The sequence below is a fragment of the Phascolarctos cinereus genome, unplaced genomic scaffold (assembly GCF_003287225.1).
Source record: "Phascolarctos cinereus isolate Bilbo 61053 unplaced genomic scaffold, phaCin_HiC Scaffold_2;HRSCAF=192, whole genome shotgun sequence".
Lineage (NCBI taxonomy): Eukaryota > Metazoa > Chordata > Mammalia > Diprotodontia > Phascolarctidae > Phascolarctos > Phascolarctos cinereus.
The window spans coordinates 305,116,182-305,138,000 of record NW_027555625.1 but is presented as its reverse complement, the minus strand read 5'-3'; the positions used below and the strand labels follow the sequence as shown (position 1 = coordinate 305,138,000).

Sequence of the window (21,819 nt, the reverse complement as noted above, 5' to 3'; positions counted from 1 at the left end):
TAGATGGGACCTTTGAACACAGAATGTTAGAATATAAGAATATAAACCATTAGAATTAAAAACCTCATAACATTGAATGTTAGAGCACAGAAAGTGGTGAAAGTGGGGAGGATCTTAGAACATAGACTACTTAGAAGGGTCCTTCAAAATTACTGAATACAACCTCCTCATTTAACAGATGAAAGAAAAGTAACGGGCACAGCTAGTTAGTTGCAAAGCTAGCACCAGAATCTGGGCTCCCTAACTTCTAAACACGTGCACTGCCCATGGCTGTGTGCACTGACAATGCATGTGTACTGAATCTAGGGCACATTCAAGGAATTGCTATTTGACTTGCTTCCTTATCACTTGCCTCTGTGGGAATGTGTTACAAGGAAGAGAAACTGTTAACAGAGGGTCTTACTGCATCATATGCAACAGCACGGTGGAGTGGAAAGTAAGAAGCACTGGAAATCAGGAGACCTATGCTCTAATTCTAGCTTTTGGATGTTCTCATAACCTATACTGAAGTAAACATAGGAATACATGCATTATTGGGCCTCTCCTCTCCTTTTCTCCTTATTTCTATATTAGTGGACAAGTAGACAAGAATGTCATTACAGTGCAAGAGTCACAGACATCACTCCAAGAAGAGTCTATAAGGCCTTTCTTGGCATATGAAAGAAACAAATCCCTCTTCTCCCTTGCCTACAACAGGACAGGTCACTGAAAGGTCTTGCCTTTAATCCACATGCAGCAACATCTGGTGAGTAGGAGGCTCTTTAGTTAATTAAAGTGCCTAGTTAACTGAAACAAGCTGATAAAACAGATAAATCTAAAGAACTGTGTTCTCCTGCTGCATTCAGCATGCAAAACAAAAACCGTGGCTACATGGAAAGATTCTGTACCACTTCCCAAGCACAAATCGCTGGGCCTCAATTCTCAGCTTGGTCAGCATAAGATTCCTGGACACTACAGAGATTCTTAACCTCAGGTTCATGAACTTACTTGTTCTTTTAATACGATAACTAGTTCAATGTAATTGGTTTCCTTGGTAATCTTATGTCCTTTGTTTTATGAATTTAAAAGTAGTCTGAGAAGGAGTCCATAAGGTTTACCAGATTGACAAAAAGGCTAAGCAGTTATGCTGCAGACAGATGCAGAAATGCTGAAATGGGATGAAATACTGAACTGTTCTAGACATGAGCAAATTCAGAAAATACTAGGTCAGCAGAAGTTAAGTAAAAATCTTAGTATTAACCTACACTGTAAGAAAACTTTATGCAAAAGGGAAAATAAAATGCCAAATTCCATCTTCCTGTAAAAACAGCATTCTAAAAAGCTTTCAGATTTGTAGGGCTAGAAGGAACCTTAGAATACAGAAATCGTTGCTTAAAGCAACCTTAAAATACAGAGTTTTAGAACAACAAAAAGACAAAAACTTACAGCTGAAAGAGACCCTGGAAGCCACCTAACCCAATTCTTCACTTTACAGATAAGGGAACTGAGAACCAAAGAAAAGTGTTTCCCATAGAGTTACACACGTTCATGGCAGAGCTAGGTGTAGAACAGCTATCCTGGCTCCTGGCAAGTACTCTTTCCACTAAACCAGAAGGCCTTTCACCAAAACAATACGATATAGAAGTCAAGCAACAACTATTGGATGCTCTGATAAAGTATTTTTGCATTTCTCTACCTAGGCCAGCAATGTACCAATATGTACCAATGTCTTCCACCCCCTAGGACTAGTGCAGAACACACATTCCCCAACTACTCTAGCCCACAGTGGTCTTGCCTTTCTCAACTTTTATAGCACCAAATAATGACTTTATTTTACACACTGTTTTGCACCATATACACCTGTCCTTAGAAAGTCAAATAATAATGGGCCCCTTAACCTCACAGGCTCACAAACTCTCTCCTGATAACAGCTGAAATTTAGGTGGCATTTTTCTATTTATCACAAAGCACTTTCACATGTGTTCTCATCTGTCCCTTACAACATCCCTCTAAGTGAGAGCGTAAATATTCTAATACTCAATTTATAGACGAGGAAACTGAGGCTCAGGGAGCTTAACTACTAACTGAAACACAGATAATCAAGAATAACCATTTTAAAAGGATGTAGATATTTGCATTCAGATTGTTTCTTTTTTGGTCTGACATTATTTCAAATTAGATACATGTGAACCATTGCCAATAAAAAATACCAGAAATTATTAGTACTTTTTTGATTCTTGAGAATTATAGACTCCTAGAGCTGGAAAGGTTCACAGAATACAAAAGAGTCAAACATAAAGAAGAGAGATCAAAATAGCCTGCAGACATCGAGTACAGGGGTCGGTAAACTACAGTCCATAAGCCAAATCCAGCCTTTGGCCTGTTTTTGTTCAGCCTGAGAAATATGTATTTTAATATACTCTTACTGTATTTTAAAATGCAAAAACGATTCTTAGCTTGTGAGCCACAGAAAAACTGGCTGCCATAATTTGCCGAAGCCCGATCTAGTCCAACCAATTCATTTCACAAATGAGGAAACTGAGACTTAGAACACAGCTTTTGCTCAAGGTTCTACAGTCAAATCCAAGACTTAACCTCAAGTCTCCCAGATGTTACTGGCATGCTCTTTCACAGCATCTAGCTGCCAACCAAGCCATTTGCACTTTACTGATTCCCTCCAGAACTTCTAACATAGCAGCCACAAGGAATGGATGCACACTAAATGGTGAAGCTGGCCACACTACCAGAGTATGGAGACTTGCATGGGTACAGCTTCCCTTCAATAATAATAGCAACTTTTGTTGAGCTCTTCATGAGTTTAAGATGCGATGGATTTTTAGGTGCTCAAGTGTAAAAGGTTTTTCATTTATATTTTTTTTAATATTATACTCACCATACTATACATACTCAGTAAGTAAAATTTATATTAAATTTTTTACAAATTTCCTTTTATCTGCAATAACATGTTTCCAAAATTTTATAGCACACCTTTTAAGAGCCACTGAAGTGAAGAGACATACAACAAAAGACAATGTTACTGATAATTCTTAGTGCAATCATATACCACTTGACAATATGAAAAATCACTGAAGTTAAAATGGCTCAACGATCCGCTCTAACAATTTCTCGCTATGTGACCATGGTCAAGTCATTTCATGCCCTGAAGCCTCTGAAACTTCATCTGCAGGGTAAAAAATTAATACTGCTTATACTACCTATCTCAAATGGTTGTTGTAAAGAAAACAACGAAGTTATCATTTGTTGGTGATCAAGAAGCCTGTTAGGAGATTCTTTAAAATAACGTACAAACATGAAACAACATGAAAACCCCCTCGTGATTGCGCTCCCATCTAAAAACCCCACTAAAAGGCAAGTAGGAGTGATAACCACATTGATGGTTTTGTCTCCATGACTCTTCTGTCGTCGGGCTTCATCCAACTCCTTCTCCAATTTCTCCCTCTCATGCTGAAAATCGTCTATGTCTTGGGTGAGTTTTTCGATAGTTCTTTGTAATTTATGGTTCTCAGTATCTTTCCTCCGATTTTCAGCATGCAGCTGTGCTAAAAGGGTTTCTTTTTCCAGCAAAATGGTCTCAAAATCTTCACTCCCCTGAAAGAGGCAAAGAAATATCTACAATCAGTATTAGACAAACCAATCTAAGCTCCTACTTTATGTTATTTCAAAGGATTTAGGGATTAAAGGGACAAACTTAGAGACATCTGGTTCAACACCCTCAATTTTACCACCTGAGGCTCAGAACAGGTAAATGACTCACCTAAGCTGATGCAGTTATAAGTATCTGAGCAGAAATCTGAAGCTAGGTCCTCTGACTACAAATCTAGTGTCTAGCAGGGAAAAGGGAACAGAGGAGCTGTAAGGTTAGCTTTATCCTCCACAGAGTTTAAGCGGAAAGAGTGGGAAAAGTACTAAATTTGCACAAGTCCCTTCCACATGTGAGGCAGCCCTATGTGACCTGAACAACCCACTTTCTCCACTCCAGTCTCCACGTTTATAAAATAGGGATGCTCCTTATACTGGCCACTATACGGGGATTTTCAAATCAATCTCACTAACATGTATTAAATTAAGTACCTATTATATACAAAACACTGTGCTGATTGTTGAAAGGATCAAGAAATACATAAAGCACTTTGTAAGTAAATCAAAAGGTGCTAACAAAAACGCCATGTATTGTTATTCATAGAGTGGAAATAAAATGACTGTCTTCCAAAGAGTAGAGATGGATTAAGATCACTTTGTGATGAGCTTGGGGCAAGCCAGCAAAGGTCAAAGGTTCAGAAGAGAGCAGCTATCAACATCAAAGGGCCTAAGTGAAATGAAAAGATGACAGCTTCAGCAAAGAAGGTATGTATGAGGGCTAAGTGTGCTAAGAACACCTGTCCTTGAGAAACCAGACTGACACTTGGGATTCTATATACTCATAGGAGACGAAAAAGCACCAAGACCTCAGGGTCACTATGGTGACAGACAGGAAAGCTAAGACAGTGGTCTGGGCTACATACACAGGCTATGTGAGTAGCTGACCTCAGCCTCCATCAATATTAAGCTGTCAGTTTTCCCCAGAAAAAGGTTAATTTACAGTTAACTCTTTAAAGGACTATAATCTAAAAAGGGAGATCTACTGTACAGGCCTGCTATCAACAGGCACAAAAATCTTGTCATATGTTCACTTGAGCCATAATTTAGAATGCATCAGTGGAGAGTTTATTAACCCTTTTAAAGGTGAATACCAAGTTTTATGGAAACATCTGCAAGCATCTGTGGCAAGATACATCTATCAATGTCACAACACACTCACTCACACACATTCATCCTCTAAAGATAAACTGCTCAACCTTGCATTTAAAGCCCTCTGAAGCTGAATCCCACCTACCTTTCCCAATTTCATATCTGTCCTTCATGCACTCAAGTCTAGTTACTAGGCCAGCTAGCTATTATTGCCCTTAAACCATATTCCATCTAGGATAGTACCTTGCACAAAGTTAAAGCTTAATAAATGTTTGTTGAATTGAATTAAATAGTTGTATTCCCATTTTACAGGGAAGTAAACTGCAGTGTTATAATTTCACATTCATAGTCTATCTATAAAAAACTACATAGTCTATCTACAAGTTCAAGCTCATTCGTTAAATTTATATTTATTAAGTTCTTCCTATGTACCAGACTCTGGGCTAGATGCTGGAAATACTAATACAAAAATGAGAAAGTTTCTTTGGGAAATGGGGATAAGGGGAGGAAGGGCAACACAGATGACTCAAATAAGTAAATATAAAATAATTCAGAGTAATTGGGGGTGGGGAAGGGGGCAGTAACAATTAGGGGCATCAGGAAAGGCCTCTTCTAGAAGGAGGCACTGGAGACCAGCAATGAAGTTAGGGGTTTCAAGACATGGAGGTAAGGAGGGCGAGCATCCCAGGTATTAGAGATCCCTTGTGTGGAAGCACAGACATGAGAGATAGAATGATAGAAAACATCAAATAGTCTATGTTTGCTGGAATGGAGAATTGTGTGAGGAAGAATGAAGTCTTATCAAGTCTGGAAAAATAGGCTTGAATTAGATTGTGAAGGGCTCTAAATGCTTAATTGGGGTGTTCCTACCTGAGGAAGCACCAGTGAGCTGCTGAAGTTTGTTGAGCAGGAGAGTAGCACGGAGACTAACTTTATAAATGAATACATAATTCCTTGCTATGAGAACAATTGCGTTGCAACTCATCCAATGATTTTTACTGTGTATATTAAGAGGTAAAAATGAAATCCAGCCTCCAAATTTAGTTCATATTAAAAGTAATGGGTCAAGATCACAGGGCTTTGGAAGTGTAAATCCATTTTACCTTTGGATTCTCTGACTTGTTTTTCCTTTTTTTTTTTTTCAAACAGATTGGTCAGAAAGCTTTGATTACACTTAGTACTTGAATTTTACTTTTTCTGGACAAAATGTAGTATGTTTAAGGCTGAAGCGGCATATTTCACCTTGCACAGGAAAGCAAACAATCAACTTGTTAAAGTTATAACTGAAAGGGATGAGGTATTCTTGTGACTGTTTTTTTTTCCTTCTTAAATTGGGTTGTAGAAGAAGGAAAAGACTATAAATGAGAATGCTTACTGAGATTTGTCACAAAGGTTTATTAATTTCATCATTTTTTTAAATAGCAATTATTATATTTCCCTTTTTTGGGGGGACTTAATCCTCAATCATGAACTACAGTGGAGCTCCTCAGACATCTGCTGGTTATACTGGGTATTCAGTCTCTCCTCCATTCAAGGCACTATGCACTCACATTTCATACAGACACCTGTAAACATGCACATAGACATATTTACATATAGATCTGCAGGCGTATATGGATGTACACATGTACAGGTGTCTGTGTTTATAAGCCAAAAAATAAAACCACCTTTGCCCTCAAGGAATTTACATTCCAGGAGACAGGGGAATATACAAGTAGACAAGTTGGGGGGAAAAAAATTTTTTTTAATTTAAAAAAAAAATCTCTTGACAAGTTGTTAAACATGAAGTAATTTCAAAAGAGAGAGGGCTAAGAGGATAAGGAAAGATCTCCTACAGAAGATGGTACCTAAGATGGACTCTGAAGGAAGGTAGGGAATATATCCTAGACAAGGAGAACCATTTCTGAAAGCAGAGTGGGGGGCAAGGCATGGAATGTGGTCTAAGGCAGGAGTGGGGAACTTGTGACCTGGAAGTCACATGTCACCTTCTAGGTCCTTGGGTGAAGCCTTCTGACTCAGTCCAAGTTTTACAGAACAAATCCTTTTATTAAGGGGATTTGTTCTGTGAAGTTTCAATTCAGTGGCCTCAAGACCGCAGGTTCCCCACCCCCTGGTCTAAGGGTAATAGCTAGCAGGCCAGTGTGACTGGAATCAATAAGGCACAAAAAATAGACTTAGAAAATTAAGAAAGGTGGGTGGGATTCAGTTGCAGAGAGCTTTAAATACAAGGTTGAGCAGTTCTTTATCATGGAGGTAACAGGGAGGTATAAAAGACTGTTTAGGGGGGAAGGGAAGGATCAGATCTGTTCTTTAGGAATATCAGTTGGTGGCTGTGTGAACGGTATATTGTATAGAAGAGAGACTGCAGGGATAGGAGACCACAGAGAGGGACAGGGTGGAGACCAATTAGGAGGCTGCCAATAATCTAGATTAGAGGTAATAATGGCCTAAACTAGAGGAGACTATTAGTAAAAGGAAAGCAACTTACGTGAAATGTGTTGTACCAATTATTAATCTGTCTCTAAAACACTTCAAATAGCTCTTTTTAAGGAGTTTGTTTCAAAAAAAAATACAGAAGAGAGTCAACTTTGTTAACCTTATAATGACTGTACCTCATTTGCTTTTCGGAATATACAAATGCTTTAAAAAGTATTCATATATATCTGAAATCACTTTCTCTACCTAGTTGGTCTCAGTGATGGTAAGAACACAGAATATACTATATTTGTGTGAACTAGCCTGGTTCAAGTTACCTGTCTGTCTGACAGTGGTACCAAGGAATACGAGCAAGCACAGATGTCAACAACTTTGCAAGATAAACCTCAGGTATTAATAATCAAAGAATCAAAGGATTTCAAACTAGAAATCACCTTAGCTATCGTCTAATCTGACTTCTTCCTTTTGCAGTAACCTGGCTAAGGTTACACAAGCAAACACAGCTAGAATTCAAACCCAGGTCCTCTGGCAGTAAACCCAGGGCTCTTTCCACTACACCATAAATAGCTTTAATTAATAAAGCACTTTACAATTTGCAAGATGTTTTACATACATTCTCTCATTTGAATTTGAGTCTCATTACTCTTATGAAGTGGTATAAATATTATCATCCCCACTGGCTCCAAGTACAACTCAGTCAAACCAAATAGAAACATGGGCCAGAAATCTGTATATAAGGATCCCTGTGGGCCACACAATGACTTTTAAAATGTAATGTTATCTATAGTTTATTGTATTTTAATTTTGTTAAATATTTCCCAATTACATTTTAATTTTGTTCTGGCAGCATGGGGGGGTGTGGTGAGCTCCTCAGGCAGCGGCTTTGACAACTCTTGTGCTACAAAATATTGCCTGCCTGTGTATAAATTGAAAATCAATCTAACCCAACCAGTGAGAGAGCTTTCTTCAATGGCTTACCTTGATTTTTTCTATCTGGGTACCGTGGGTAGCTTCTCTTGCTTTAGCCAAGGAAGTAGTCAACTCTTCAATTCTGGATTTAAGTTCTTCAGTCTTTCAGAAAACAAGACAGAAAAAAAAACTAAGCTAAGAATCCAATTATATTCTACCTACAACAAATTCTTCCCTGAATAGTCTTCTGTGATTGTATTAGATGTTATTCTATGTAAGCCAAGTTGACTGTCACACCCCCAAAATATGGCACTTAGTGGTAAATAATAAGTTATATTTCTTTAAAGAAACTTAAAAATTTCCCTATCTACAACATGGGTCCTTTATAACGTAAGCTACACAAAGAGTAATCAATGATTTGAATTAGAAAGACAATCCACAGATCAAGCCCCACATAATGGGAAGAGAAAATGACACCAGCAATATACCATCCTAAACCCCAGAGGCAGTGAAATATCCTCTGGTAAATAAAATGAATTTCTGTTTTCAAGCATACCACAATGAGTATCACACAGATATGGCCTAGCCCACATGCTAATTCCTTTATGTCAGACCCCTGATGGCTTAACCAGTCACATACTTGTATAGAAGGTACCCATGGACAAAAGTTCTCATATCGCTATACTCAACACTTTAGTTCTGTCATGCACTTTTTATATAAGGCCGAAAATTCAAGAAGGAATAGGCTAAAAGCAATCATTTTAACTTATAGTATCTATCCTAAATAACTCTAAATTAAAGTAGAAAGACATACCTCTTTATCTTTTGTTTTTAAGGCCATAGTTAGACCCTGAATTGTTTTATCCCTCTTCAAACCATTTTTCTTTTCAAGAGCAATTTCTTTTTCCTTTTCTTTTATGTCCTCCTGAAAAGACTAAATTAGATAAGAGGATTCCTAAGTTGACCAGTCTTAACTGTAATGCACTGTTAATACATCTTTAAATATACATTTAAATGCTGTTTTATTTATTTAAATGCTATTTTATTCATGTCAAACTGTGTTTAATGCTTCACGTGAAAATAAACATAAAGGAACCAGCTCCAGTCACAATACTACATCTCACAGCAAAAGGACACAATGAAAGGAAAGGAGACCTGCTACAAAAGTAGTCATTCCCATGAGAAGAACACCAACGCCTTCTTGAATTTGCATGTGTCACATCCAAGCAGTGGAAAGCATACTGCCAATTGAATCCTGGAATGCCACAGAAATTTCCAAAGGATTTGATTTCATAGGATGCTAGACTCTTGTGCTGGAAGGGATCTCGAAGCAAGTGCATCCAGCAAAACTCCTCTCTGAAACATGAATGCTCTCCACAACACGCCTATAAAATGGTCATCCAGCTTCCACCTGAATACCTGAAATGCTAAAAAATCAGCCTCCCAGACATTCCATCGCACTACTGAGCAGCTCAAACTTTTAAGAAGTTCTTATAATAAATTCAAATTTGCCTCCCTGTCTCTCCTTCTACCTCTTCTGTCTGCCTGATTCTTCCCTCTGGAGCCGTGGAATGTAAGTCTATGGGGATAGTACAAAGAGTATTAGATTTGGAAGCATGGATGTAGGTTCAAATCTGGGCTCCCTACTACTTGTAGAAGTTTGCTAAATTTCTTTGGACCTCAAGTTTCCTCATCTCTAACATGAGGGGACTGGCCCACTGATTTCCAGTGCATAGCATAATGCCTAGCATATAGGTGCTAACAAATGTTCGTTTACTGATTTAATTCTAAGGTCTCTTTCAACTCTAAATCTCTGATCCCATGATCCTCCTTATTATATTTAAGGACAACATATCATCAAGGCAGCTAGAAGGCAGAGAGTGCTTAGGCCTGATCTGAATCCAAATATGGCCTCAGATGCTTACTGTCAATGTGAACCTGAGCAAGTCACTTAATCTCACAGGGCTGTTGTGAGAAACAAATGAGATAATATTCACAAAACTTTGCCTGGCACATATTAGGCACATAATAAGTCCCTCTTTCCCATCCCCGACCTCAGTCTTCTTTTAACAAAACATCTTCATTTTCTTCAGTCAATCCTTATGACAAGATTTCAAATCCCCTCACCACAATCCTAGATATACTCTAGCTTGTCAATATCTCTTCTAAAACACAGTACCTAAAAACAACTACAACACTCCAGATATAGTCTGGCTATGGCAAAGTACAATGGGTTTGGTCAAATTTGAACTCAGTCACTTATGTTTAGAATGAGAAATAAGGCACTAACAAGTTTATAAATCTTAGATTAATTAAAATATGATTTAAACATACCAGAATTCTCTTTTCAAAGCAATTTCTCTCATTTCTAAGTTCCATTTGAATAGCCTAACAAAACAAAATAAATGTTAACTCCAAAGAAAAATGCACTAAAAATACTTCCCCAGAAGTACTCTCATTAAGTATCATAATCAATTAGAACAAAGCTTCATATACTTAATTTACAACATTTTATTTGGATTCATTAAAACAAAAGTATGTTTCTCCTCACCCTAATATACCCAGTTCTCCCAGTCAAGTTAACAAAGCTTAAAAACAAAGCAGGGGAAAAGTGAGGGGAAAAAAGAGCCACGCACGACATGAAGCAATTATTGATCATGGCTTATTCAGCCCCACAGGGGTTGAATAAATAAAAGACAGAAGATAAATAATAAATAAATAAAAAGAAGAAAGATTGTGAGAAATGCGAGTTAAAAGAAAAAAATTAAAAGTAACTAATCATGGAACAATATTCTAAACCTTTAAAATTCCAGACTAAACCTAACCTATAATACTAAAAATGTACAATTGTTAGCTATGTCAATGGTCTTTCTTAATATAGAAACAGAGAATCTAAATAAATATTACAAATAATCAATCAACTCTAAATGTCATCCAATATATTGAAACTTGTATGAAGAGCCTCCATTGTACAAGAATGGAAGGTCACAGCTAACACTTGAACTTTCCAAGTCACTCTTTTTTATGAGCTATTTTTGTACTAATACTTCTAAAGCTTCAGATAAAGGCTATATGCTTCTAACTGTAATTTTGGAATAGTCAAGAACAGACCACATGTTTATTATAGGAAATCAGAGAGTAGAAGGAAGAGAGAAAACTGGAAAAACTTCTCCATGTTAATTCATTAATAATAGGTAATTCAACAATTAATATTAAGGCTGCCTGTTCTCACAGACACGTAATACAAATAAACTTTATTTTTAACAATTCCCAGAATGCCATGACAGTGGCCATTTCAACCACCCTTCAGCTGACAGGTAGCTGTGAGTAGTTAGATACCATATATGTTTATCTGTGTGTACACACAAAATATGGGAAATGTATATGCACCCTCCATAGAAGAACCACTAATACTAACTGAAGTTTCCATTTGTGGACCACTGCCTCACCTCTATCTCTAATTCCTTTTCTTCCCTGAAAGCAGCAGTAAGTTCTCTGAGTTTTCCAGATGATAAGTTCTCATCAGGAGATCCCATTTGAGTTTTCGCCTCTTCAAGTTCCTGAATTAAAGCATCTTTTTTCTTCAAAGTCAGCTTCAAGTCCTCTATCAGTCTAAAACAGAACAAGATGTAAATATTAATTTTATATTATACTCAGCCCAGTGGGACAAAAGTAACTAAGAAATAAACAGGGCCAGACAAAGTCTTCCAAGTGGACAATCCTTATACACCAGAACAAAAGGAATCATTTTCTACAGTAACAAGGTCAATAACCGGAATATGCTCCATTTAGGACAAATACACTGGGAAAAGAGGATGGCACAAAAGCCCATGTTAACCATGACACTGTATCTTTAAACAGCAAAGAAAGGACACCCATTCTTTACCATGATGTTCGAAAAGGACAGAGCCTAGACCTCGGATTTCATTGCTATGGGGAACGGCAAGGTGAGAAAACTCCTTCTGCCAATACAGGTCAGCATCTTCTTGGCAACTTAAGAGAACTGAGAGGTTCAGTGACTTGCCCAGGGTCACATGGCCAGTGTTTGTCAGTAGTAGGACTTGAACTCAGGCCTTCCTGGCTTAGAGGCAAGCTCTCTACCACTGTGGCATACTGCTTTTCTCACAAATACCACAGAGAATTTCAGAATATAAAATATTAGAGCGGGAAGAGACCTATAGAACACAGGATGCTAGAGTCACTAAGGACTTTTAGGTAATATTCAGTCCAATCCCAATATTGTGCAGATGAAAAAACCAAGGCCCACAGAGGTGAAGTGATTTACTCAAGGTTACAAAGCAACTATCTCTTGTTTACAGGATAGTACATGCAGCCTTGGACTACTTTGCATGCAAAAAGTTATAGCTCTGACACCTTAATCAAGCACTCCTAATAAAACAAAGTTGCAGCACTCTGCTTGCCTTATTATTGAGATCCCCAGACTATTAAGCTCAAGGATCTCATTAAGGACAATTCCCCCAGTTTGGGCACCATCATCTACATTCACAAATAAGAAGAGATCACAAGCCAGGCACCACAAGCACCTGGAGAGGCTCCACAAAAGGGTTCCATTTCCAGAGTAATCATAAGATTGACCTCCTTATACATACATGGAATTTCTTAAATGGAACAAAAGAAAGCCACCACATTAAGCAGTTAAAATAAACCTCAAAAAAATGCAGAACAAGCATGTTAGAACAGGGATGGGCACGACGTTCACAATCTGAACATCCTGCCTTTGGTTCAACATTTGGCTGTTCCTTAGTCACACAAGGCCACCACAGGAAAATAGCAAAATATAATGGGAAAGGAGTCAGAAGAGCTGGATTCAAGTCCTACTTTTGCCATATTCTAACTGGGTGACCTTGAAGAAGGTCCTTCGACCACCTTGACCCTCAGTTTTTTTCATCTGTAAAATGGGGAAAATACTCATACAACTTAGTTCACAGGGATGTCATGGGAATAAAATGAGCTGATATGTGCAAAGTACTTTCTAAATGTAAAGTCCTCTATATAAATGCCAAAAAATATTATTATATTCTAGCCATAGGAAAGCTGGAACTGCTCACCTTACCAGCAAGGATATAAAGAAACTGGAAGGAAGCAAAAACTACCCCCATGATAAAAAATGAGAGTAGCCAAGCTTCTGAAGTTCTTTACTTAATAGTAATCAATTACTTTTAATATTCAGCAACCACAATTCCAAATATCTAGAAAACAGTTAATAACCCAGAAGCAAAGAGAGAGAGAGAGAGAGAGAGAGAGAGAAATTAATACAGATATCACAAAGTCCACTTAGCACAGCTCACACACAAAATCCTCAGGCCCACAAGACGTTCAGAACTTATTAGGCTAAAATATAACACATTTCAAATAAGCTTGGTTACATAGTCTCCTAACCCACAGATTAGGAACAGCAATTAAAAGGGAGGTGGATGCTGCTAAAAGCAGATATACTTAAGTCAGAAAGAAATGACAGATGTCAGCAACAGAAGAGACAGATAAACTACAAAAAGCAGACAAGAACTCACCAAGCACAGCAATCTGAGAACATCTAGCATAAAGGCAGATTTTAATGAAAGAGACATTATATGTAAATGAATTACCAAGATAACCAGAGTTTCCAGTGCCAAAGCTTTATTAGAACTGCTTGGCAGCTTGCTAACCCTCAAGGCATCAGAGAATTATAGCCCCATGCGATTACTGGAAGGAATAAGGACTCCATAAAAGGTAAAGGATGCTCACTGTACTTTAAGAATGCTCCAGGGAAATGGCATCTGCTTCCAAAAGCTTTCCAACTAAAGCTGTTACAAATAACAAAGTTTTGGCACCGGAAAGCATCAGTTATCAGGGAAATCATTAGTGTACGATGCCTCCTTCCCTACTGATGCTGGATAAATGAAGTGTCACTATATTAGAGTGATAAAGGTCAGACCTGTCTTTTTCTTCCTCATCTAAGGACTCCTCCAGTTCTCCCTGCTGCGCTATCTTGAGAGATGAAAGTTTTTCTTCCAAACTCATTCTGAGAACCTTTTCCTTCTCTGCCATTGCAAAGGCCTTTTCCACTTCTGCTTGGGCTGCTTTCACGTCCTGGAGTTAAATTAAATGCATCCAATGTGATTTTTCAATACAATTGGGAACATTTTGAAAGGAAATTGAATTAAAATATAAATATTTATGACTTCTTCTCCAGCAGTTCTCCCTCCCTGAATTGTACTATATACATGGTGTGAATTGGTAATAAATACATTTGCCAGTCATTTTTTTCCATTACCTCTTATATATTGAAGAGTTATAAGCATTTCCAAAGGAAAAGACTCAATTAACTCACAAAGAGCTCTTTTCCTAATTTTTTTCTGAATCAAATCAATATTTACAATTTCAATGAAAATGAAATGCTCCCTACAATACTGCATATTTATAAATAAATTCCAAACAAGAACCATACAGTAATTCACCTACAAATTTCATCCCCTCATAGTAACTAGGAACTAGAAAATCTGAACTCACATTTTCTAAATCTCTGCAGTGATTTAGGTGGTGATAAATGCAACATATTCCCCCTGAAAGCTCAAGGAAGCCAATAGGGAAATTATTTGTATCACCAAAGGAAAAAACTCTAAGCCTAAATCTATAACACGGGAATACACATCAGTGTTAATCAAAATGACTTGGAAGTGAATTAGATCTCAGAGCTGATTATGCAAAGTTCTATGCAATGTTCTTTGCTATTTCTATATATACAACAATGAAAGATGTAGTGTTATTCTCTATAATATATCACATTACGGTCTGCCCAAATTTGGTTTTGCCTCATGATCATTAAGACAATGATGCCTATGTAAAACCATTTTTAAATCTATACTGAGAACTATACTGCTAACTCTGAGTAAAAAGAAGGACTACCTCCTCCCATTCCAGTACAAGCCCAGTATTTTAACTGGGTTATACTGTTAAGAAGCCATGTGGAACGCATCTAAAACCCGAAGTCAGAGGACTTGTGTGTAAATCAAGGCTCTTGCCACCTACCAGTTGTATAACACTGAGCAAGTCACTTCTGCCCTCTGGGCCTTGGTTTCCTATTAAACAGGCTTAATAATATTTGTCGTTCCTAGCTAAGCAGATTATTTCAATGATCAAATGAGATGACATATGTGAACATGTATTATAATTCTAAATAAACCATTATCATTACCCGTACTGTCTTCTCACACACTTAAAAAGAGACTGGCAGCGTAAACAATAGGAAAAACAAATGACTTCAAGAACTTGATAGTATAACATTTTATTTAAAATGGAATAAATATTTAAAAGTCTGTGACACAGTAATTTTCTATCAAATAATAAAAACTGAATTTGCAGATGGAAGAAACCTTTGGAAATAATCTAGCCCATAGATGAGGAAACTCATTACAGATCATCTTCAAGTCCCAGCCATTGCCTAAAAATGAGCATCTAAGCAAAAGTTACAGAATAATCCTAGCCTTTTCCCCCTCCTCAAAGGCTCTGGGAAAGCTGCCATTATTCCTCCAGGGTTTACACTTGCCTCTTCTAAATGGAAGATTTTCCTTGTTAGATGGTCTTCAACTTGCTGCATCTTTTTTCGAGCATCTTCTTTCACACGCTGAATTTCTGAGCCACCCCCTTCAGCCAGGCTTTCAACTGCTTTGCTGCAGAGATGTAGGGAAAGCAAGAACATTGAGGAGAAGGTGGGTCTAATTCTGACCATGAACAAGTAGACTGAAGACATGACATATTGACAACCACCTTTCCAACCTAACAGAGATACAGCTTCTTTTGTAACTGGAAGAGAGGGTGACTGAGCCAAAACTAATAAAAATAAATCCGGAGAAATTAAGGGAGGTTTAATGCAGCATATTGTGCCAACTCATAGGAAAAGAATTTTAAACACAGCACAATCGATCTATTTGAGATAGGAGATTGTGCAAGCAAAACAAAATCAGTCTCTGCCTACACACCCCATAGCTACGTGTCATTCAAAATACAAAATGCCAAAGTTATTACTTCTAGAACACTAGGAATGTATGTTCTCTGCTTGATTAAAAGCAAATGAGACTTGTGCACCAAAGCCATGCTGCTGTGATTCCAAACCCAAATCCTTATTTCTTTTTAAGAAAAATGATACTGATTATGAATACATGAGAAATATATTCTGAACATTTCTTAAAAATTCCCCCACACACACCAAAACTTAGGTTTATGGCAAACATAATAATGAAAGAAATGTATCTGAATTTTTTATGATGCCTGTTTCCTATGCCCTAATGCCTGAATTTAAAAAAAAAACATAATCTTAACTCACAGAAGTATACAACCTTAGGAGTCAGGAAATCAGGAAAATGAGTACTACTCATGGCTGTCATTACTGGCCATGTTAACTACAATCAACTGATTCCACCCAGTCCCTTAGTTTCCTCATCTATAAAATGAGAATAAAAATATTTGTTCACTGACATAATAGCAATGTTTGAATACACTGTTTTGTAAACTTTAAAGTACTAATTAAATAAGCTATTGTTATCTAATCCAAACTGCACCCAATGCAGGAATACCTTCATTTCTTCTATAAATACTGGTCCATCTGCACCACTCTTTATTTCTTTACCGCTGTCTTCCTCTTTATAATTGTCTTCCCTAACCCCAGAGCATGGAAGTTCCTTGACAGCAGGGCCTATTCATCTTTTGCATTACTAGTCATTCAGAGTACCTGGCACATGGTAGGTATTTTTAATAAATACTTGCTGATTGACTGATTAATTGATATGATCTGATAGTTTTAAAATTATAGAAGAACAAGACTTTATGGTCATATAGGACCTTAGAGATCAACTACCCTATACATCCCCTCACTTCAAAAATGGGGAAACTTGGACCCCGGGCATCGAAGGAGCACGCCTCTGAAAGCAAAGAGGAGTTGGTTCCAGTCTAGATCAAACCCCAGGGCCAACTCTTGACACCACAGAGTACTAACTCAGAACTTCTAGCCTCTTCTATTAAAGGGGGCTTTCCACCATTAATTGCCACATTTTACACCAGAGAGGATTGCATTTCAAAGGCAAATGATGTCTTTTCATATACACAAGCTTATGTATACACAGTGGCTAATATGCTACATGAAAAAAGTTATCAAAACAAGAGGCTTTATTCATCTGCTTGACCAAGACTTCATTGCCAAAATCACTTGAAAAGGTTACAAAACTTTATATAAGAGGCACCACTTACGAGGCTTTGATGAGGAGATGCTCCCTCTCTAGCAGTTCACGTTTCAGGCTTTCCAGCTCCACCTTCAGCTCAATATTCTTAAGTCAAATATCAGAAAGAAAGGGTACATTGTAAAAATACAAGAAAGTACACAAAATCCATCCACCAAGCGATGTTTCAAGTACATATTCACTATGCTTTGCTTATGGTAGGCAGAAGGTATACTCAAAACCTCATTAGCCTTAGGGCACACTAGAAAGGGAATTTATTAAAGATTCTATCGAGAAAAAAGGAAGATTGGAATTTCTCATGTCTCAGAATAATCATGTAAATTTTCCAAGCTTCTAAAAAACCAAAGCATTTAAACATCACCATATAAATGTCATTCAAGTGAAGTTGATTTAAAAATTGTTTGCCCTTTGCCAACCAAATTTATGGGCAATTCTGCAGTTTGTTTTTACCATTCTGAAGCAATTACTTCTGGTTGTTTACAATCCTGCATATGGTTGTCACAGCCGGAATGTGTTTAAGCTTTAAAAAAAATTCAGGAGGAGGGGAGAAAAATAGCGAACTCTAACTACTACTTTTAACAAATCACATTACACAATGCAAACACAAGAAGATACAATGGTACAATATGATCCATCAGCAAGGAACACAAGCTCTCTACCCAGTTTTCCTTGCTCATTAGTAAATCAAAATGTCCTGATTCAAATGTGGCATGAGACCTACAACTCTCAGCAAATGAGATGAATACAGGAATATCTGGAAATTTTAATAAGCTGGGCAAATAGGAAATATGGCAATGTACCCTACTGATAATATATATAGCCTTAGGTATCACACCTGTAGCATTAAAAATGATGGCTTAACAAAATGGCTTCTTGAGATAGTGGGATCCTTACCAAGAGAAACGTAAACTAGGTGGCCACTTGGCAAGGATGCTGTTACAGGAGAAGCATGCTTCAAGGTGGGAATGGACTAGATGACTATTAAGTCTCCTTCTAACTCTAAGACTCTATGTAGCTATCATATTGCACAATTCCTCTGAATAGCTGACACTTTTTTTAAATGAAAAAAAAAATCTAAACCTTATCCACTTCTAGTGAGTTCTCCCCACCAAAAAATGGTTTGACTTGTTAGGAAAAAGATGACTATTTTGCTCCATTCACATTATAACATCGTTAATAGATTAATTAACAAACCCTGACCTGAAAGACCTCTATAATTCCCAATCCAACTATGTAATCTTGTTTCTATTATGTAATGTTATGTATTATATTAATATATTACATAATACATTATATATAATATTATATAATTATACAATCTATTTGTAAATTTGATGACATAAAATTACCAAAGAGAATTTTCACAAGATTGCCACTTCATGCCACCTTGCCACCTTGTTTCAAGGGCTTTTTCTCTGTTCCCTCCATCAGAACCCTCTTCTTACCCTCTCTCTTCCACCTGTGGGGTTTTTATTCCTCAAACAATTATCAACCATCCTCCCATCTCCCTAAACCTCTCTCTCTCTTCCTACCTCTCAGGATTATTGCAAGGATCAAGTGAGATAATATTTGTAAAGCACTCAGCAAAGTAGCTGCTACATAGCAGGCACTTTATAAATGCTTGTTCTTCCTTCCCCCTTGTCTTGTGCCAGAAGTCTTAAGCAGCTGCCTACAATGAAATACTCAAGAAAATCTTGAACAATTCAAGAATATCCCTTAACATATGCATATTGGTTGCCATTTACTTTTGGGGAATAGAGTCTCTTTAAGGGCATCTGAAAGTTCTTTTTCTTTTCCCCAGTACAGCATGATACTACAAGAAACATATGGATATCTGTATTGTTCAGTGGAAAGAACATTGATCTGGAATCAGAGAAACATTAGATTTGGAGTTGGAAGGAACCTTAGAAATCATCTTGTCCAATGAGCCAAGACAATTCCAAAAGACCCATGATGAAAAATGCTATCCAGAGAGAGAATTCATAATCTCTGACTGCAGATTAAAACATACTTTTTTTTTACTTTATTTTTCTTGTTTTTGTGTGTACATTTTCTTTTTTAAAATGGCTAACACAGAAATATGTTTTACATGACTTCATATGTGATAATGTACAATTAAGCCTTCTCAAGGTATGAGGGGAGGGGCAGGCAGGAGGAAGAGACTTTGGAACTCAAAATTTTTTTAAATGAATGTTTAAAAAAATTTACATATAATCAGGAAACATGGGAAGGAAGGGAGGGAGGGAAGAAGGAATCCTCTAGTCCACTTCCTTTATTTTACCAGGAAACTGAGGCCCAGAGAGGGGAATAAAATAACAAGTCAAACAAGAAGCTACAGAACTGGAACTCAAACCCAAATCCTTCGACTCCAAAATTAAGCGCTCTTTCCCTCCATCCCCAAATCTGTGCTCAAGTGCCTAGCTCAGCCACTTAACCAGTCTTGTGACTTAGGCAAGTTTAGCTAATGGATATGAGTTAATTTTTCAAGTGGTAAAATGAAAATACTCCTATTTGTAGCACCCACCTCACAGAGCTTTCATGAGAAAACTCCTTCGCAAACTATAAAGCTAGAGGTAAATGTAGGCTATTATTATGGTGTTATCAACTGGACAGAGAACATTTTGGAAAAACAAGAAATTTGCACTTGTGATGCTTGGATCTGCCACTGATTTCATAGGTAAGTTACATCACCCTTCAGCATTTCTATTTTCTCTACCTGTAAAATGAGCTACAAGTACAAATGAGAGATGGCCTATAAAGTGCTCCAGACTGAGATAAAAGCATAGGGAAAGGCAACCTTGACCTGCAAAGTTTCCAAAGTTGCCTTGATATAGAAGAAAAGAATTGATTTAAGAGCAAAATAAATCCTATTAGGCCCAAAAGCAAACCCCAAGACACTGAAGAGGACGATATGGACTGAAAGTGGCAGAGATCAATGATAGTATGACTGGAAAAGCAACAGCTGACATGGTGTTGAACATGACAAGTTTTGTGTCTTTCACTGTCCTTGGAGTCAAAGACAAAAGCTTCTTTGTGAAAGGATTTAAGTCCAACCTCCAAGGCAATGACCAAGTCTTGGGAAATGGAATACTATAGCACAAAGGAATCACAGAACAAAGGCTATCACATTGAGGAGGAGCCCTAAAATGTATAATATTAGAACATGAAACCCTCAAGTTGAAAATGAACTTGAAACCACCTAATCTGGCCCCCTTCATTTTAAAGATCAGAAAACTAAAAGTTAAATGCCTTGCCCAAGGTCCCACAATGGTTAGGACTAGAATCACAGTGTCCTAACTTCCAGAACTTTCCTACAATGCCATAGTGTCCCTATGAGAAGCATGGTTCTTAAGTCAGAGGACTGGAATTCAAATTTGATTCTTCACAATTCCTAAGACCATGGAAGTCAGATAACTTCTCTCGGCCTCAGTTTCCTGACCTATAAAATAAAGAGACTGGAGCACATGACCTACCTAAGGTCTCTTCCAGTTCTATATTATAATATCATAATAACAATAGCCAGCTTTAAAGTTTTCAAAGCACTTTACATTTGTTATCTCACTCTATATAGCCTTTGTTCTTATGAGCCTACATCTTTTCAAACTGCTCAAGAGGTCGGAAGAAATAAATTTCTGACCCTGTAGATGTGATCTGAAATTTAAGCATTTAGGAACATGCAACTCTTAGTACTGAAATGGAACTTACTTCCAAGGTATGACCTAAAAATAGCTACAACTTGAAATGGTGAAAATAAGTTCATACCAACAAATGAAGAAATTCAACCCTTTTTTTCCAAAGAACTATGTAAAGCTGTGTAAAGCTGAACCAATTCCACCGCTAAGTAACACCCAATTTCATAAATAAAGTTTTGGAGAGAACCACACAGGTGATGTAAGACACAACCCAAGAAGCAGAATCTACAATGCCATGATTCTCTAGCAGTTAGGAATCACTGACTGTAGCATGACCAGAATACTACATTAAGAATCTGCACAGGGGCAGCTAGGTGGGCACAATGGATAGAGCACTGGCCATGGATTCAGGAGGACCTGAGTTCAAATCTGGCCTCAGACAACGTAACACTTACTAGCTGTGTGACCCTGGGCAAGTCACTTAACCCCACTGCCTAACTTAAAAAAAAAAAAAGAATCTGCATAGCTCTCTCACAGTCTCAGGTATACCACTAAACTGGGACACTGGACAAGTTACTTCCCTTCTCTGGGCCTCAGTTCCCTCATCTGTAAAATAAGGGGACTGTACTGAATAATGTCTACGGTCACTTCCAGTTTTAAAATTTTGAGTTAATTCAGTCCTAATGACTTACAATTTAGACTCTGAATATCCCTCATGAGGATTCGAGGTAACTTATATTAAAACACAATGAAAAATAAGACACATAGGGATAATACAATATAGGCCCTCGTTTGATGTTTAACTTTTCAAATACTGGTTAAGGCGTGATCTGTGTAAAAACTATGTACAGAACTACTATCCTAGGTCCTGGGAAAGATAC

The 21,819-nt window shown here is 37.4% G+C and overlaps 1 protein-coding gene across 10 annotated transcripts in view; it reads right to left on the bottom strand.

Annotated features, from left to right (window-relative positions):
* Positions 1 to 21,819, bottom strand: part of CDK5RAP2 (CDK5 regulatory subunit associated protein 2) — a 151,457-nt gene that overhangs the window by 94,042 nt on the left and 35,596 nt on the right. For 9 of the 10 annotated variants that reach the window (XM_078150176.1, XM_078150175.1, XM_020990595.2 and 6 more), the window contains 8 exons: positions 17,317 to 17,393; positions 15,620 to 15,743; positions 14,009 to 14,163; positions 11,523 to 11,685; positions 10,408 to 10,461; positions 8,888 to 9,007; positions 8,143 to 8,235; positions 3,370 to 3,588 (listed from right to left, as the gene is read on the bottom strand). In XM_078150176.1, coding sequence (XP_078006302.1) covers positions 3,370 to 3,588; positions 8,143 to 8,235; positions 8,888 to 9,007; positions 10,408 to 10,461; positions 11,523 to 11,685; positions 14,009 to 14,163; positions 15,620 to 15,743; positions 17,317 to 17,393 — 1,005 coding nt within the window. The remainder of the gene's footprint in view (positions 1 to 3,369; positions 3,589 to 8,142; positions 8,236 to 8,887; positions 9,008 to 10,407; positions 10,462 to 11,522; positions 11,686 to 14,008; positions 14,164 to 15,619; positions 15,744 to 17,316; positions 17,394 to 21,819) is intronic. The other variant, XM_078150172.1, reaches the window with a different exon arrangement.